The sequence below is a fragment of the Hypomesus transpacificus genome, chromosome 26, assembly GCF_021917145.1.
Source record: "Hypomesus transpacificus isolate Combined female chromosome 26, fHypTra1, whole genome shotgun sequence".
In the NCBI taxonomy this organism is placed as follows: Eukaryota; Metazoa; Chordata; class Actinopteri; order Osmeriformes; family Osmeridae; genus Hypomesus; species Hypomesus transpacificus.
The window spans coordinates 7,012,333-7,031,548 of NC_061085.1; the positions used below are offsets into that span (position 1 = coordinate 7,012,333).

Below are 19,216 nucleotides of genomic sequence, written 5' to 3' on the forward strand. Positions count from 1 at the left end.
CTCCCTCCCTCTCTCTCTCCCCCTCCCTCCCTCCCTCCCTCCCTCCCTCCCTCCCTCCCTCCCTCCCTCCCTCCCTCCCTCCCTCTCTCTCTCCCTCCCTCCCTCCCTCCCTCCCTCCCTCCCTCCCTCCCTCCCTCCCTCCCTCCCTCCCTCCTTCCCTCCCTCCCTCCCTCCCTCCCTCCCTCTCTCCCTCCCTCTCTCCCTCCCTCCCTCCCCTCCCCCCCCTGGAGGTCCATCAGCGTGCATGCACAGACACACACTAACACTCCCGTGCGCACACACTGGATGACAGAGGAAACTGCTCCCTGTGGTCCTTATCTGTGTCTCAGGTCTCAGGAGACTGGGACTGCAACGGCAGGAAGTCTGTTAGAAGCTCATGCTTTTCCAGGAATAGTACCAACAGGATTTCCCATTTGTATCTCAAACCTCGGGAACAAACAACTATATATCAATGTTTTTATTTGTTTTGCCCCATAGCATTTGTTGACAGCGGGGTATCAAAGGGTTCGACCATCCCTGCATTTTAAACGACGGTGTTCTACAAAGTATGAATGTTTAATGACACATCATTTTTTCCAATCAATGAAGCCGTCCGTTGGAAAATAAAGCTTAGTAAAGAAAGTATTGAACACATTGCTTAACAAATACAACGAGATGTGTCTGGAAGATATTCTAAAAGCGATTTGAATATTGTTCAGTGACTCAACAACGAGGCTGTGTGAGACAGCCTGCAGAGTCTTCCCAGCATGCAGCAGGGTCCTGCAGTGACTGATGGAAACCAGAAACACACAGGTTAGGAAATAAAAAAACACAACAGCAGAGCCTGTGGGAGACCTCGGCTTGGAACAACACGCCACCTCTCAACAACTCACAAAATTGCGTTGAATTGTGTGTTGGGTTGTTTTGAATCACCATTCTACTGACCCTAGAATAGGAAAATAAGACGATTCTCATATTCTTAGACGGTAGGATTACCCCGAAATGTAATGATCAATTCTGGATTTGGACGATTTGTCGCCGCCGTTTTTAGTCGTTAAGTAGGCAGTAAATACATTTAGTTTAGTTCACTGAGGATGCTGGCTATAAACAACTGTATCGTTTGGTCTAAATTCACCCTGGCACTGCCAATTCATCCATCACATGGTTTGTATCTGCTGTCTGGAACAAGGCGACAGCTCCACCCTGATTATCAACTGAGCCTGATAAAGGAGCTCGTGCCCTGTCCTAGCCTGCAGAGCCGAAACCCAGAGTTCAGGTGTGCTGAACAACAGTGATATGAGGATTTTGTTCATTTAGCTTTCGTCCAAAGCGACGAACAGAATGGTTTGAACCTGCAACCTCTTGTTCTGAAGTCAAATACTCTGCCCTTGAGCAATACGTACCCAAGCAGAAATAACTAATACTTACAGTATACTTGCAAAGTGTGACTTTGAACATGCTGAAATATATTCAAGTTGTCAATAAGTATGTGAATACAGAAACAAAACGTCCATTTTAAGTACACTTCCAATTATGAAGAAAAAGCACAATCTAAATAGAATAAAAATGTATTCAGCTCTCATTTAATACATTTTAATCCCATTAAAGTATACTGTTTCTCCGCTTGGGTATCCCTAATGGGAGATGGCAGACGTGAGGGTCCACAGACCAGGAGTGTTCCTCCAGCAGGAGCTCCTGTCGGGGTCTTCATCTCCGCTCCGACTGCTTCAGAAGAGTCCGGTAGATGTCCGACTTGAGGAAACGGGGGTAGGAGTCCTTCGCCATCAGCCGGTAGATTAACCGCTGCGCCCTGTCGAACGAAGCCCTGGTCGGATGGGAGACAGACTCGGTTATGTCCTCTCTGGTTCCGCAGTCGATGTTGATCTAATAGAAAAAAAAAAACGAAAGAAAATCAACTGGTAGTGAGAAAGAACATTGTATGTTGTCGGTTTGATGGTGGTGAGGCTCAAACATGTAGCCTGCTAACGGCCTGTACGTCAAACGAGCCATCACAACCCGGCCGACGTGCTTCAAGCTAACAGTGAGCTGGTGTTTCTGTAGTTCTGACTGTGCTAATGTCTGTACCTGTCTGGGTGCGTCGACTTGGACAAACTCCGAGTAGATCCTGTTAGCCGTGGATCTCATCTCGGAGATGGATGGGACTTTCTTGTACTGTTCACAGGCCAGCCAGAAAAGGATGTTCTCCTCACTGTATTCCGTCTTCAGAAACTCCCCAAAGACCATCTGGCCCTCTGGACGGAAGAGCAAATCCATCAGGGATGGGGTTACAGGGAGGTCACACAACTCTACGCTGACACCTTGACGACACGCGAGCCGGCAGAGACCAGAAAAGGCCCGTTACCACAACCTACATAGGACTGTGAGTTCAGCGAAGGGTTAAGGATTGTCCCGTAAATTCGCACTCACACACATACACACACGCAATGCTGGAATCTAAATTTGAGTGAACTTGATTTGGTAGCCTAATTAGTCCTGGTGTCCAGTTCTCCACCTTTTCAAACTGCCCCGTCTATTTATACATCCGTTCAGGTGTGTCATTTTTCACTGGTCTGTGGGGAGCACAAACAAACACCAAACCGTGTGCCCTAACATTACTCATGGTAATGACTTCACATAAATCACAGCTGGAAAACTGACAGTAATCGACAAAATGTGTCCATGGCAACTGGTTCCTCCTGTGAGATGACATCAGGTACTGTATTTCTCGGCTATAGTTTGATTGAAATGAAGCACGGATATCACCCTCCGCGTTTACCATGACGAGTTGGAACTTGGGGGGGGGAAACAAGTGACAAAGGGCAGGAAAGCGCACTGCCAAGCTCATTTCCATAAAATGTAATTACTGGGAGGTGAGAGTGAAAGAAAGGAGGAGGAAGGGGGGGGGGGGGAGAGGGAAGATGGAGCGAGAGACAGAGACAGAAAAACATCTCTCTGCCCCCCGTGTGCCCCCGAGGCATTTTTGGAATAGAATCGGAGCCTGGCTTCTTGTCAGACTGAGACCATCGCGGCTCCTGCACTGTGGCTCTGAGAATGACAACGATGAGTCACATGCTCCTCTCCACCCCTGGAGCACACTGCTGCTGCCTCTCTGACACTCTGTGAGACGGCCCGCTCTGCCTGGCGGAGACCGAGCGAGGTTCTGGAAACCAGCTGTGGTGGAGAGCAGGACGACCGCGGCGAGAGCAGAGAGGTCACGGTAAATAACTCGGCGATGGACAGACGGGGGCTTACTTTTACACTGCAGAAGTTTATCGACTGACTCTCCCCAAGCCAGTGCCTCTTCAACACGGGTCCTGAAAGATGAATAAGTCGTTTATAACAGGGTTCAACTTGTGCGGCTTCATACAGACCGGTTCTGCATGGCAATACAAACGCCTGAAACCAAAAGCAAACAGTTGGAAACAGAGGCATTCACCAAACCCAGAGAGACACAGCGGGTATGACAACAGTTAGACACAAACACATATCACACATTTACAGTCATGAAAAGACAAATTAGAGCTCATACAATACTCACACCATCTGCGTTCAATTATTACTGCAATTAAGAGCAATTTTAGTCAACTTTAAGCTCGCTGTTCGTCAAGGTGCTCGACAACACCAGCGGTTTCTCTCTGCTCAGAATTCCCTTCCCCTCTACCATACCTCACACAAGTCCCTACATGTTGTCACTTGGCAGAAACAGGCCTGGGGTTGACAGGAAGGGTTCAGCTTTCTCTTTTCTTCCTCCGCCTTGCTCTCCTCTCTCTCTCTCTCTCTCTCTCCCTCTCTCTTTTTGTTTTTTTCCCTTTCTCTCTTTCAATCTATCTCCGTCTGTCTTCCATCTCTTTGCCTCTCCCCTCTCTTCACCTTCCCTCTCTCCCTCTCTTTCTCCCTGTCTCTCTCTCTCTGGGTGTTTTGAGACCAATTCCCAGAGCAGATATCTGGGGCCCTTAAAGAACGGTGGATCTGTTTGACCCAGTTCAGACTGAACCCTGAGCACATCCCTCTGAGGTGACAGACAGAGGCTGAGGGGTAGACACCGCCGTCCCTGTCAGTGGGGGCGTGAGGGGAGCCTTCAACAGAGAGAGAGAGAGAGGGAGAGAGAGAGAGAGAGAGGAAGGGAGAGAGCGAGAGAGAGAGGGGGAAAGAGAGAGAGGGAGAGAGAGAGTGAGGGGGAGAGGGGGAAAGAGAGAGAGAAAGAAAGAGAGAGAGAGAGGGGAAAGAGAGAGAGAGAGGGAGATATCGAGAGAGGGAGGGGGAGAAATAGAGAGGGAGACATAGAGGGTTATAAAAATGACTGATGACAGAACAAATGGCAAAACCATGAGCAGCGGAGGAGGAGGAGGAGGGGGGGGGGGCGGCGTCACGGAGACAGCAGAGCGGGCTTACCTGTCCGCCCCTCTCCGCTACCCCGCTTGATTTGTGGGCCCCTCGCCTGTCGACGGCCGGCCAGGAAAAGCAGGAACAGGTGTAGTAAAACACCAGAGAGACTGGGATTTGCATGGCTAATGTGCGAACCGACGCAGCTGGAAACGCACATTCCCAAACCCAAAGTGTTGGGTGCGAGCCTGTCAATGACAGGGACGCACCTCGACAGTGCCCGACGGCCCTCAGGCCCTCTCCTGATAGGCCAGAATGACGGAGCACCCTCCCACCTGGAGATCCTCAGCCCCCATCCATTATGCAGTCACTCTCTTTGAACTATGGCCATCGCTTGTCAGCCGTGGTGGCTTATGGCCGTTTCACACCCTGGCCAGTGTGGATAGAACAGCTGCACAACATGTCCCCCCCCCCCTCCCCCTCCCCCGGCACCCCCCCACCCTCCAACCCCCACCCCACACACCAATAACTCATCGCTTTATTAACTTAGTCAGGGGCAGGCGCACAGCTTGCCCACTCGTGGCAACTCGGCTGAGACCATCTTTCGATTGTTGCGGGGGAAACAAGTAAGCAGAGGTAACTGCGGAGGGGCTTCAGGTGAGCTTCCGTGCGTGTTCTTAAGCAAACAGATGATGCCAGAACATACCTCAGACACTGTGGGTAAACAGTCTGTAAACGTCGAAATATTTGCATATGGAGATTCCCCAGCGTTTGGCTCGGCGCAGTGTTTCCTTGGGCGAATTTGTATAAACAACCGCTCGCGTTGCATGCTTAATCAATAACCGGGTCGACTTCTAAACGACGCACAGATTTCCTCTCAAATTGGTTCTCTCTGTAGGGAGAACATGGGAAAGAGGATTGGGCAGAGAGGCAAATAGGATGCACAGAGACAGAGATACAGGATCTAGGAGGGAAGGAGAGACAGGAGACACGACCGCGAGGGCCTCGACAGAGCGATGCGTTTCCTAATTAACTTTTGTTATGACAGAAGTCGAACTGGGACCCCACATATCAAATACACCTCATTTGCATTCTCCTACTCTCACCTCCCTGATTAACGGAAAGACTGATTGAAGAGTTGATTAGCTGGCCTCGGCCCTCCATTCCTGCTTGCTCTGTGCCATTCTTACTCTCTAATTACATTTCATTTGACCAGACAAACAGAGACAAATCCCCTGTCTCTCCAATGATACACTAATAACTACATAACCACCGACCTCGCCCACCCCCAACCCACACGTACACACGCGCACACACACACACCTACACAACCTAACACACCCACTTCATCGACGCACACATGCGCTCACAAGGCACTCAAGAAAAGACCGCCTTGACGTGTGTCTCTCAATAAAGAAAGCTGTCGTTAGGTTCGGGTTGTACGCGCACAAACCCACACACAAACGCACGCACGGTTAAGACGTGAGGGGAGGCAGACCGGTGACGTCCAATGTAGGATGGAAAACTCATTCCTACCAGTGGATATTTTCGTGAGTGAGTCTGCAAGGAGACAGACTATGTAATGAGGCTGCCTCCACATGCGCTTCTCCCCAGTGTCCTCTGAGCAGGATCCCACTCTGCCTTCCACTGGGGGGAGCTGTGGAGCTGTCTCCTTCTGCAGAACGCGGCCCACCCTCTCTCTCCCTCTCGCCATCTCCCTCTCTTTCCCCCGCCGTCTCTCTGCCTCTCTCTCCTTCTCCCTCCCTAACTCCCTTCCTCCCCACCCCCCTCTCCTTCTCTCTCTCCTTCTCCCTCTCCTTCTCTCTGCCTCTCCCTTTCCCACCCTCTCTCCTTTCCCCTCCCGATCTCCCTCTCTCTCCTCCTCTCGGCCTCTCCCCCCCCCCCCATCTCCTCCTCTCTCCGTCTCCCTCTCTGCCTTCCCCTCTCCCCCCTCTCTCTGTCTCCCTCCCTCCCTCCCTGTGGGCCTCTGGCACAGAGGACAGTCGACTGCCGCTCTGGACTGCTCATGTTAAAAGCTCAGCTGGGAAGTGAGAGTCCACAGAAGCTGTGCTCCTCGGCCTTAATACTGGACTGTCAGACTACACCCACCATCGGGGTCAAAGGTAGAAGGCTTTTACCAGGTCTTCTCTTCCTATCTTTGTCTAAACGCACACTGTGACTATATTAGACCTTTCATTCCATTTCGTCGCGTTCTGTTTTGGAATGGGCATAGCCAGGCCCCTGTATTAGTTCTGTCTGGACTCCTTTTGTCTGGTTTGAAGTTTTGTTATCTCTGTGTCTGTGTGTTATGGGACTGTATCCATCAGTATTGAACGCCGTCTCTAGGCTAGCTGCTCGACAATGCCAACATGCAGCGCTCCCGTATCCCATTCCAACACATTCCTCGTACCTCCTTCCACGTCTTTGTTCTCCGTAATCGACTTCTCTCAGTCCACACAAACAGACGGCGCCGGCGTCATTGTCGCAGATGTATTCACGCGGGCGACACAAAGGAGGAGCTGTTGACAAATGCGCGCACACAAGAAAAAAGCGATGCGGGCATTAACGAACACAGTCACTTCCAACGACTCCATTAGACTGTTTGTTTGAGCGATGCGCAGCGAGGCCCGCGGTCAGATAACAAAGGCTCTCTTTTAATCTGTGCGTCTCCTCTCCACCCTGAAGATGGAGATCGGGTCTGCGTAATTATCCTCTGATTGAGTATTCATAAATGATTATGCCATTGTTTTCCATTTAATGATGCAAATTACAACTAATTACCTTGCGTTAATGGGCGCGCTGAGCTGTTATGAGGTGCAGAATAGCGCAATTAGCATAGTGTTTATCTAATGGCACCATGTGTAAATATTAGCTGGCGAATGTATGGATAATGCCCATTCGTCCTCCTCACCATGACAAGTTGAAGGTAGTCTCTTGGTTGATGAATGTTTGAAGGAGAGGAACGAGGCAGATCCTCTGCATCAAGGAGATTCATTCAATTACATTCCACCTTATCTACAACGTGAATAATATGCAGCATAAAGCAAATCCGAAATCCACTGTGGACTTATTTTGTTGTTGGTAAAAGTAAGAGGAACAAAACATCGGGGACCGGTTTGACAGGGCTCTTAAAAAGTTCATGAATGGCTTGGATGTGCTTGTCAATAATTCTCAGAAAATGTTGCTATAGCCTCCTGTGGCCCTGGATAGGTACAGAGACCACAAGTGAAGACAAATACTAGACTCGTATTGGCTACATCTCCACAGAAGGTCCATGTTTTTAACATTTCTTTTTGTTCAAAAGAAAAAAAAGAAGACCATTTATTTCTCAGGCTCCACCACTGACAAGTGAAACCGCCCGTAGGCCAGCTCGACAGCAACACCACACAACTCCAATTTTCTCCCCTCTGAGTTTTGAAGGACTGCACTCGTGTCAGATGTTGAGAGCAACTCAATATACGTCACCACCACGGCCTGCATTCACATGTAAAATACAACCCTGTTCTATCAGTCTAGATATTCCAGTAAGGAGATTTCCAACGTGGCCAAACCCCTCTGTCACTGTATGTACAGTTGGGTCTTCCTCTCTGCTGTCATTAAGGTTAAGGAGCAATATTCAGATGGACCAGATCCAGACCCAGTCTTCTCAAGGCCTCCCCAGGCTTCCTGGGTCTCTCAGCCCACAGTGAGCCAGGCAGCGAGGGGACATTCTGGTTCTATGGGATGTCACAGTACTGTATTTTGAAAACACACATCATTGCAGCTTCATTTCATCATCGTCCATCAAGCAATCCGACTCGATTTGTTTTCGCGGGAACGTGATGTCTTTGAAGCGGGCGTCTGGCGAAACAGACTGCCTCCCTCAGTGGGTCCCAGTACTCCGGACCCTTCTAACGATGTTGTCACGCTCTCCTTCTACCACAAGTACAACTTCTCTGGGAGAAAAAGCCCTTCTGCGATGATCTATATACATATTGCATATCTACACGTATGTATAATTAAAAACACCGGAGGGGGGGTTGAAGGGGGCGATGCTAGATTTCGCATACCAAAAGCCATGTGGCCCTGACGAAAGAGCATAAAAAGAAGATGAGCAACCGTGGATATCAGAGAGCATCATTCACTCAACAAAAGAAGACAGAGAGAGACAGAGAGAGAGGCAGAACAAGTCACACGAGGTGAACGACAATGCGTCGCCGTCGCCACACACCAAGAAGATCAGCGAGTTCGACTCCCCGTCGCGGCCCTCAGGTGGGCCGCCTCTCACGGCGTCGCCGTCTCCCCGTGCTCACGCGAGTTTCCTCTGCCAGGAGCCCAAACCAAGCGCACCCCTCTCCTGGCCGCGTCCCAGGCCGGGCGTGAGGTGAGCGCCTGTCCTTGGTCCCCAGGCGGCCGCTGACGTAGCATCCCACCGCTCCTGGATGTCCTCCGAGGAAGGACAGCAGCAAGGGCCAAAAGCAAAGATGGACGCCCTGCCGTGCGTGTGTGTGTGTTCCGACACTCCCTGCACACGCGTGGGTGTGTGTGTGTCCCACGGGTGCGAGGTCAATCAGGAATTTTTCTTCTGTGGGGTGACCTCTTTTTTGTCACCCTTCCACAGGGTCAGGCAGCGTCCCATTTCGACCAGGCTGGTGCGGAGAAGGGCACAAAGCTTGAGGGATTGCATCATCCGAACGAAATATCCACTGTACTGCCACCACTGAAAATAGGCTGCACACAGACCTTGAAGGCACACACACACGGATGCACACACACACACGCACGCGCGCATAGGTTCAATGACACATTAACATGAGGGCTGACTGGAATCACTCAAGCTGAAATCTTGCACATTTGTTTCAGCTCTATACACTTTCCATTGTTTGTTTGTGAAATTAGGAAATCACCCAGCCTTTAGGTATTCAGAGGAATTCGCAGAGTGTGAATGCATGAAGAATGGTTGACATTTCCCCTGTAATCTGTCTGAAAACACAACATGCTTGATTGACAGACCTTATAAGGATTCTTATTTTTCCAATCAGCAAAGTAATTACAGGAGAAACCTCTGGGGCCACCCCCATGTAATCTGGTTATGGCGGGAAGATCACTCACTGATACGAGAGGGGCCCGATAGCGCTACAGATATGCCTTCTGTGGACATCAAACACACCACGTTCATTTGGGGAGAAATTAAAAGGAAGACTGACAACACAATTGACAACACAATTGACAGCTTTCCATCATATTTACACTCACCTTTATTCATTTAGCAGACGCTTTTATCCGAAGCGACTTCCAAGAGAGAGCTTTACAAAAGTGCATAGGTCACTGATCACAAACAATGAGATAGCCCCAAATACATTGTGGGTAGCCAAAACATGAAGCATACGTTGTGAAAAATGTATAAGTGCCAATGGGAAGAAACATAAGAGCATGTAGTTAAACAAGTTACAATGAAACAACATATTTAAGATGTATTGTTTGGTGTTTTTCTTTATTGAGGTGAAGCGTGACAGGAAAGGCAGGCGAGAGATGCAGCAAGGGGCCCGGGCCAGATTCGAACCCAGGATGCTGCGGTAAGGCCTCAGCCTACGTGGAACTCGTGTACTAATCCGGTGAGCTATCGCGGCACCCGATTTCCATCCGATTTGAAGTCGACATCCCTGCTGCACGGTCCTCATGAGAAAGAGGCACGGCTTTTATCGTTTCCCTTCCCACCTGAAGCGATGGTTTTCGGAATGAAGGGGGAGAATACATTTGAACATCAAGCAGAGGGATTGTTTAATCATTCCCCTTCTCTGGGACCGGCTGCGATGTTGGAGTGTGTAAGACCCTTAATCCCCTCTGATTGGTCACATCTGACTCACACAACACACGAGATGAGATTCATAATCCTAATCTTTTTCACAGACCCCCTCCGACACTGCTCTCTTAGCCACGGCCCCCCCCTCCCCCCCCCCCCCTCCCTCCCCCCCCCCCTCCCCCCCACCTCCCCCTCCCAAACGAAGCCTCACATCAATCCTGTAAACGTTCGAGACATTGATTCTCGTCTCGTCTGGACCAACCGGACCGAAATCTTCATCTATCACTGAAAGCATTACCGGCTATTTCCTGTTGACCTGGAAAAAAAAGACAAACGAGTCCATGGTACCTCCTCCACATGCTAAGTTCACTGGCGAGAACAACGCTTGGGCTGTGCGATATTAATGCCCACGTCAGGAGAGAATATACAAACAATAAACATTGAAATTCTCCGAAATACATCACTGCTTGGGTTTAATGAACCCCCTGTATCTTAAGGGCATGGAAATGCACATGCCTTGAACACGATATTGCCTGTTTGAGAGGGAACATTTAAATCATATTTCATTTTCTGGCACTCCCAGAATCCTTTGCCCTCCCCAGGGTGTCTCCGGAGCTGGCGGAGCACAGCTGCGGGGGAAGGGGGAGACGGAGGGGAGGGCAGGGAAGTACAACATGGTCCCCCTACCCTGCCCTTGACAGCAGCCACAGTGCCACACGCAACCAAACCCTCTCGCACCGCAGCAGTGTGGTAGAGGGACCCCGCCCAATCCCTGCAGTCTAGGAAAATTAGTGAAGGTCCATAGGTTGCTGTACCAATTATAGAAGCCTCGCAGCTCACTGCATTGTAATGTAGCGCACTGCGGTGTGCAACCAGAAGAAAAAAAGAAAAAAAGAAAGAAATATAAACATATTAGCCTTTCTTTAAGCTCAGTGGGCCATGTTAAATTACTGTGTCCTGAGGAAATGATTTAATAACAGTTTCCTTCAGTTTTACACTGGACTGCATGTAAACTAATAAGATGGATATGTTGTGTGGGTCCTAAGTACGGGGCCACATTAATGGATGCAGAGCAGAGAGAATGTGACCACAATATGCATGATGTACATGGAGTATGCGACATCTCATTAACGCAGGACAGAGCTGAATCTTCGCCTTGTTATTTCACTTTCGTGGATGGAATTTGAATGGAGGGGATCCTCTAAAAATCATTACCCTCAGCTACCCATAATGCACCTGCACCCAGCTACCCATGATGCACCCAGCTACCCATGGTGCACCCAGCTACCCATGAGGCACCTGCACCCAGCTACTCATGATGGACCTGCACCCAGCTACCCATGATGCACCTGCACCCAGCTACTCATGATGGACCTGCACCCAGCTACCCATGATGCACCTGCACCCAGCTACCCATGATGCACCTGCACCCAGCTACCCATGATGCACCTGCACCCAGCTACTCATGATGGACCTGCACCCAGCTACCCATGATGCACCCAGCTACCCATGATGCACCCAGCTACCCATGATGCACCCAGCTACCCATAATGCACCTGCACCCAGCTACCCATGATGCACCCAGCTACCCATAATGCACCTGCACCCAGTTACCCATGATGCACCCAGCTACCCATGATGCACCCAGCTACCCATAATGCACTAACTTCCTGCCACTGTCCTTGTGGTATTGTGTTGTATAGCGTTGTATTACACTACTGACTGCCAGGAAATATTACAATTTATTACTTTCCATCAGCAGGAAGATTTAGACAGGTTTTTTCAACTCTCTCTCCTTCATAAATGCAGAATAATACCAAGTTTTAGTACCGCAAACTGTGTCTTGAGTGCTCTCTCAGACTTCAAATATCTTTAATCAATTTACCTGTGTCATCAGCTCTGTGAAATTATTAAATAAGCCCAGCATGATCTTCGATCCACAGAGGAACGTATCAGAGTGTATTTCACGCAAATCTCACATTATAACACCAGCTGTAAGAAACACTTAGGAGAGATATGCTTTCCTGTCTGAGAGCATCGCCTTTCCCCTCTGCCTCCCCCCTCTGCCTCCCCCCTCCACCCCTTCTGCTTCCCCCTTCCACCCCCTCTCTCCCAGCCTCCCTTTCCCCCTCTCCCCCAGCCATTGTCCTGACTCGATTTCTCTTTGTTTACCCAATGCAAGCTTCATGGCTATGACAGGAAGCAGTCTATGCCCTGTGTTTTCACCAATCGGTTAGAGGCAAACCAGCAGTGACAGTCATGGTCCGATCCCCAATCTCCCAGAGTCCCACAGGGGACATGCTGTGCTGCACACCGGGGGTTATCACTCACCTCCTCGTCCAGGCACTGGATGGTTAATAACTTTAGGAATCATCAGCGTTACGTGTTTGTGAAAACACAAACACAAATATATATACTGAACAGAACTCTGTGTGAAAAGGCTTTTTAGTTGCCCATCTGTCTGACTCCAGACTGATCTGTGGTGTTGGGATGGGTTTAAAGGACTTTTTAGGTTCAGGTGGGGTTTTCCTCAAGGGCAAGAGTCATGAATCAAAATGAAGAGGAGAGTGGTTTTTCTCTTATTGTTGAAAGTTTGTCCTCTCTAGTTTCAAGGTCTAGACAGCATCGGTTGGAATGTTTTCTTATCTACAACATCGTTTGGATAGTCAATGGAGGAAGAAAAAATGTGTATGTTCAGTGGCACTGTATCATTTGATCGGAATTGAGTCCATGTCTTTTTAATCATTGTAAAAGCAGTGGATAGAACTGTGCCCCAGTAGATAAGCAATCACAGTGACAGATATTTTTTGACGTGTGCCCATATCTCACAAGTGTCTCTTTGATGGACATGTACAGAATATCCCATGAATGGATTTTTTATTCAACCTTTAGTCAACCACAAAAGGCTCATTCAGATAAAAATAAAAATAAAGAAAGTCCTGTTAAAATGGGCAGCACCAGGTCATCGCATAATGACAATACAACATAAAAAACACAATATCTAGTCAAAGAACAACCAAAACCATGAAATGACAACTCTAAAAACATTGGTAGATCAGGAAATCAGCCTAAAATTCCTTAATTAATGATGGAAATAAACGACAACACCAATCTGGACAAGATCCTTCAGTTAGCCTACATTCCTTTTTGGAAGAAGTTCAGAGCTAACGAAGCAGAGGACAAGAAAGCGTATTTTCCGAATTCGGTTCTGCAATTTGGAACAGCTAACAGGATATGATCCTGTGAACAAGGGGGAGGGCCACATCACATTTCTGGCGAATACAAATACCCAAATGAAAGGATACAAGACCCAGAGTGACTTTACAAATACAAGTTTGCCAAAGACGGGTCCCATGAGATGGCAAGCCAACTGGGGCGTCAGATGGCTGAGCGGTTGGGGAATCGGGCTATTAATCAGAAGGTTGCCGGTTTGATTCCCGGGCCATAGCCAAACCCAACAGTGTGACCATTCCCAGCACACACGGCCAGCCATATTAAGATGGTTGTTCAGATGCTTAGCCTAATTGATAGATTCTGTAGAACGGATTAAATATGATTTTTCAAATGCTGACTCAGATGCAACTGTAACCCTAGCTGATAACCACCATAACCACACTGAAGGAAGTAAAGAGCTATACAGTACGCAGTGTTGCATCATTTGAACACCAATCACATCATTTTACATTTCCTCCTTTTTTCCAGAGTGATTTTCAATGAAGCCAACACTTGTGGATCAATGTGGATGTTGGGGTTGACAAAAAGCCAATCTGCTCTCTCTCTCTCTCTCTCTCTCTCTCTCTCTCTCTCTCTCTCTCTCTCTCTCTCTCTCAATATCACAATTTCTGTCTCTCAAAATAGTCCTCCTGGCTGACAATCAACTAGAGCCACAGCTGCTATGAGTGCCACAGGAAATGCAGAAAGTCAAGTGCAGTTTAGTCGGTGACAGATATCTTCTCCGTAGACAGCAGATACAACTGTTGACTTCCCAGTTACACCCCCACAACAACAAGCCCTTTGTGAGGCCCTGATTGTTTTTCAGTCTTGTGTGCTCCATAATTAGTTATCATTTAAACATATGTGTATGTACAGGAAACTAGAATGAAGATTGAAATAAATGAGGAATGAGGAATCGTGCATCAATGGGAGGCACGACATCTCCTCAACATTTGGTTTGGCGGAGAAGACAAACTGTCACCTCCATGTTACATTGAGTGAACACAGAGGCTATTTTCACCCAGGCCTCAGACACTTATTCAAGTTGTCCTTCCCAAGTGCGGTTCCCATTTGTAAATACGGAAAAGGAAATTATCCAAAGTTTCAGTTCCTCTCTGAAGGCTCCATGAAGGAACCGACAGCTGAGGGCGACAGCCTGAATCGAATCGTCAATCTGCTTCATCACCGCCTTACAAAAGAGGGACAAAAAGCACAAAGAGCTCTGAGAAGAAGCCAAGAAAACTGAATGTTCCCTTCTACTGTATCCCGATGACTGGCATAACAAATATGGACGCCGTTTTACTTTGTGACCTCAAAAGCGTCCTTTGGACCCTTTTAGTGCCCTCCTGAGAGCCTGTTGTGTCCACAGCTTTTTATCCGTGTGAATCACAACAGGAGAGCTATCAAACACACAGGGGGGGGGTCAGGGGTAATGCAACGCTGCAGCCACAGAAAGGATTGTTTCCTGAGCATTAAAAGCTTAATGGATATCCAAAACCCACTTCAGCGACGCAGCTGACATGGAGATTAAATATGGGTTCAAGCAGGCCGAGAGAATTGGGAAAACGTGCTCGAAGCGCCGCCGAAGACACATTGAAGGGTTGAACAAGTGCTTTTTTGGTGTTCTCTATGGACTAGAAGGATTTGCTGCAAAAACAAAAGGCAGGCATAACCCTGGCCGACTTAACTGCAAGTGCTGATCCAGTCTCCTCAGTCCCAACTTTGATTCAGATCAGGGCCGGCCCAAGCCTTTACGGGGCCTTAATTAGAATTGATTTGGGGGCCCCTTGGCGTTGTTAATATATATATTATTTTTTTTTCTTTTACATTAAACTGTAATTTCATGTGCTCTTGGGGGCCCTGTGGTGGCCACGCGGACCCTACGCAGTCGCTTAGTTCGTTTATGCCTTGGGCCGGCCCTGATTCAGATGATCCACATCCTCCTCACACAAGCCTGTGCCACTGACTGGATTCGAGTCCATAAGCTCTCCTTTTGTACCCTTTTCATTCAAACGAGGATGTCCTGAACATGGACACCACACACAGACACACTGTCTTTAAGTGCTACAATTACAACTGTGAAGTTAACACAAAGGGACTCTGCAGGCATGGCGATTTCACTTAATTTGTTTTTAATGACCTAATGTATGATTTCCAAAGATTACCCTAAACTATTTTGCATCTAAATAAGGATTTAGGTTGCATATGGGCCTGACGTATTCTTGGGTCTCTTGACCGGAATGGGAGGCCTATCTGGCATATAGTGAAAAGATTTCCCACAAAGGGATCTTTTTATTGGTTTATGCCGTGCTGCATTTAAGAATTCCAGACCCGTGTTGATGTGAAATTTAAATCGGCAAAGGGGGAGAGAGCGAGAAGGCCTGCAGACAAACCCAGTAGCTTTTCAAGTAATAGTTTCAGTCGGCAGAGTGATAAGTCTGAGCGCCCCCAGGTCTTCTGATACCTCGCCAAACGGAGGCATTCGTCAGCGCCGACTGGGAGTTCCCGACGCTTCCTTGTTTCCCGAAGAAAGTCTCGGGCTTGACAACTAAAGCCATTGCACACTGTGGTGCTGCAGAAGTGATGCATGTGGGCACCGATGAGACTTGCTGTGGAGAACAAATGTCCCTGAGACACAACCTTTACGGATGCAAACGGGGAGGGAAGGCGGCTGAACGATGTTCCGCGTACAGCTGGGTGCCTTCAAATGCCTGTGACAGCGGAATGAATGTCGGTGACTTTGACCACACCCCACCTTAAACCCAAGTGGAATATATAAAAATATTCAGTGTCTACGTGAGCAGAATGGCCTCTTTAAACGTAGCTATATTTTAATCCTGTCTAATGACCCACTAATAACTTAGGTTCTTTGCATAATCACGGTGGGGGGGGAAAAAAGGAGTCTTAAAAATGTCAAGCTGCATTCCAGAGATCTCATTCCGATTCCTCTAATTAAGCTGTCGGGCATTTAATGATGGACTGTCCAACAGGCCGTTCACTCGTAGGCGGAGGTTTGGTCAGACAGTCTGTCAGAGGGGAAAATAAACATCGCTGTCTTCCTTTGAAAGCATTACTTCCACCTTAGTGCACTTAAACACAGATTGGATGCTCTTAAATACACCCGTCAGACTTTTAGTCCTTAGTAGACAGGCCGTTTTGTGTCTTTTCTGTTCGTTTTGTCAAACTTTTAAGACACCTCGAAGGGAAGAAAGTGTCCTTTCCCTGTACCTCTCCAACCATTTGAAAGACCCTCTCTACAGGAGCTGTTCCCGTGCAGAAACAGCACTAACCCTTAAAGCAACCGTTTTCTGGAGTAGACAGTGACAAAGCTGAACCAAATCGTTTTTTTGTCTGACCTTTATCTTTTAAATACCAAACCCTGATTGCACCCCAAAGTACTGACATTCAGTACAGTTCTCCTATTCTCTGCTAATGTTCAGTGACAAATGTGTCTTGAAACCTCCAGAGAAAGGATTCCAGATCTTTATACGGAAGAACAAACCTCTTAAGGAGTTCATTATGAAGTATGAACATTTTGACTTGCCTGTGCAGTTATTTGTTTAAGATATCTCCCTAAATGACTAATCTACATTTAGTCATTTAGTAGATGCTCTTATCCAGAGCGACTTACAGTAAGTACAGGGACATTCCCCGAGGCAAGTAGGGTTAAATGCCTTGCTCAAGGACACAACATCATTTGGTATAGCCAGGAATCGAACCAGCAACCTTCTGATTACTAGCCCAATTCCCTAACCGCTCAGCCACTTGAGTCCTTACCATAATGAGTCACCACATACAGCCGAAGCACTGTTCCGATCTAAATGTTGCTGAATGTCCTGCTTCATGTCCATTGCTTGTGTGTTCTGTACATAGATCTGAAGGCTCAGCTTCCTATTTTTTTCAGCCTCCCTCTTTATAGGTCAGGGGCTTCAAGCACCGAGGTACTGAGTTAATGGATGCACTCTTCACACCACAGTGGAGATTGAAAGCTCGAAGAGTTTAGTTGGATTACATTGGCCATTAAGGAGAACAAAGCTGTTCAGAGAGAAATTGTTACCTGGAATGCGAAGAAAAATTTGCAACGTCATTTTGTTTTACTGTGACGATGAAAAACGAAGTTGAAAATAAACATTAGAGGGTGTGAGGAAGCGTAGTTTCAAAGCCAAAATCTGCTGTCTGGGTCGAACAATCCATCAAACTGGGTCTCCACTGGCCTGTAGCCACTGACACCAACAGATTCTCTTTTTTTCCATTTCGTTTCTCAATACATTATGGTTTTACTCAATTTTAGGTCAATTGTGCCCCTTGCCTTTGAAACTGACAGGATTAATCGGTCTGGCTTGACACGGTTTGAGGATTAAATTGCCAGGCGACAGGGGAGAGTCTGTGTCTCTGGCATGTCTGCCAGGAGGTTAGTTAAGCAATTATGAGTTAGTGGTCCAACTCACAAGACTCAATGCTTGCTCTAACATAATAAAAACATACCTTTGATCAATTACCGATCTTTTATTAAGGATTAGGATTGAGTTTACTGTATGTACGTGCATACTGAACATATACCGTGTGTGTGTGTGTGTATGTCAGTGTACTGTATGTGTGTGTCTAGATGTGTGAATGCCCGTCTGTCTGTGTGCTTTTTTAGGTGTGAACCTGGTGGTGTTTTGGGGCATAACGTCCAGCGGAGGAAAGCATTGTTGAGCGCTGACGTGTGCGAACCAATTTCTGGGACTCTCTGAGTGATGTGGCTTTAAAAAGGCCCAGACAGTCTGCTTATAATGCCTCCATATAGCTGCCGCACTTTCTCGGTTCATCAACGCTATATGCCAATAGTGATGGATTCTCCTGTTCCCAGGCCCAGCATTAGATATAGTATACATACAAATCTGGATTTTTATGGCTGTCTCTTTAATCAATAGACATTTTCTCCTTGTATTCTGTCCCTCCATATTTCACCGTGTATTTTCTGTGAGCTACTCACCTGTGGGCTAGAATCTGAAATGTGTTCATGTGTTACAAGCCACTGAGCTGCATCAATTAATATACAACATCTATTTATGCTAATAATTAACTGGTATTTGTTAGGGATATTTTGAGGCTATGTGTTAATTGAATTTCACACGCATCATGCATGCTTCCTCTGCTGGACCAGTAAACATTTCTTGGAAGAAAGAGGCTGCATTCAAATTCTTCTGCTCCCGGCTTTGGATCCTGGTTTATCTTGCCAGTGCAGTTCATAATACCCAGTCTTTTTCATATCTTTTGGGGAAATGTTTGAAGATGCAATTGCCCACTGTAAATTGTATTTATGTATCAGGGCCCTTTTGCGCCACTGTCTAAAAAGCTACGGGTTGGATCAGGAATGACCCGAAGCAAGGTTTGAAACGACGATTTCTCCCAACTGAAGTCAAAGCATAATTATGTTGCTTGGGTGGGTTCCATTACCTGCCTTTGAATTTCTTACTCTTTAGCTGTATACGGGGAAAATCTGTGAGTGTCCGTGCGGACCATTTATCATTCTGGGATAGATCCAGCCAGTTCTGCTACTGGTTAAAATGTTATGCTGAGTTTACAGATTGCGGGTGTAGCGCCTTGTAACTCACATCTATCTCCCCTTGTTGAATTGTGGCATTGGTGCTTCATCAATCACCAGCATGGTTAGCATCCAGAGTTAGGCCCCAACGACAAGTATATGATCCTACGTCATGAGATGTAATAACGTTACAAAAACACCGCTCCCTCCACATGGCTTGCTGGATCATATCTGGTTCAATGTACACAGAAAAGCTCTCTATAACAAAAGCGGTAACTCGTATAAGAAGCCAAGGATTTAAAAGGCTGTGTCCTTGCTGAACAATGGGAGGGGAATATTGAGTTTGGCCCCATTACAAATTCAACCTTTTTACAGCTGTAGGTAATGCT

General features: G+C 47.5%; 1 protein-coding gene across 2 annotated transcripts; it reads right to left on the reverse strand.

The window, feature by feature from the left end:
- Nucleotides 1–442: 442 nt before the first annotated feature.
- On the reverse strand, nucleotides 443–3,758 carry LOC124487318 (regulator of G-protein signaling 21-like). Of its 2 annotated transcripts, none has more exons than XM_047049550.1 (4): nucleotides 3,518–3,758; nucleotides 3,232–3,293; nucleotides 2,065–2,231; nucleotides 443–1,804 (listed from the first exon to the last, which is right to left on the reverse strand). In XM_047049550.1, the coding sequence occupies exons 1-4, from the start codon at nucleotides 3,520–3,522 to the stop codon at nucleotides 1,559–1,561; spliced, it is 480 nt and encodes a 159-aa protein (XP_046905506.1). In that variant the 5' UTR covers nucleotides 3,523–3,758; the 3' UTR covers nucleotides 443–1,558. The 2 variants fall into 2 exon arrangements, with proteins under 2 accessions (XP_046905506.1, XP_046905507.1); XM_047049551.1 differs by having other exon boundaries at nucleotides 443–1,863.
- Nucleotides 3,759–19,216: the final 15,458 nt, after the last annotated feature.

Coding starts and splice junctions, on each gene's coding strand:
- LOC124487318 (XM_047049550.1), bottom strand. Junction 2,232..3,231: donor TAAACTTCTGCAGTGTAAAA/GTAAGCCCCCGT, acceptor TCTTCCGTCCAG/AGGGCCAGATGGTCTTTGGG. Junction 1,805..2,064: donor AAGTCGACGCACCCAGACAG/GTACAGACATTA, acceptor CCATCCGACCAG/GGCTTCGTTCGACAGGGCGC.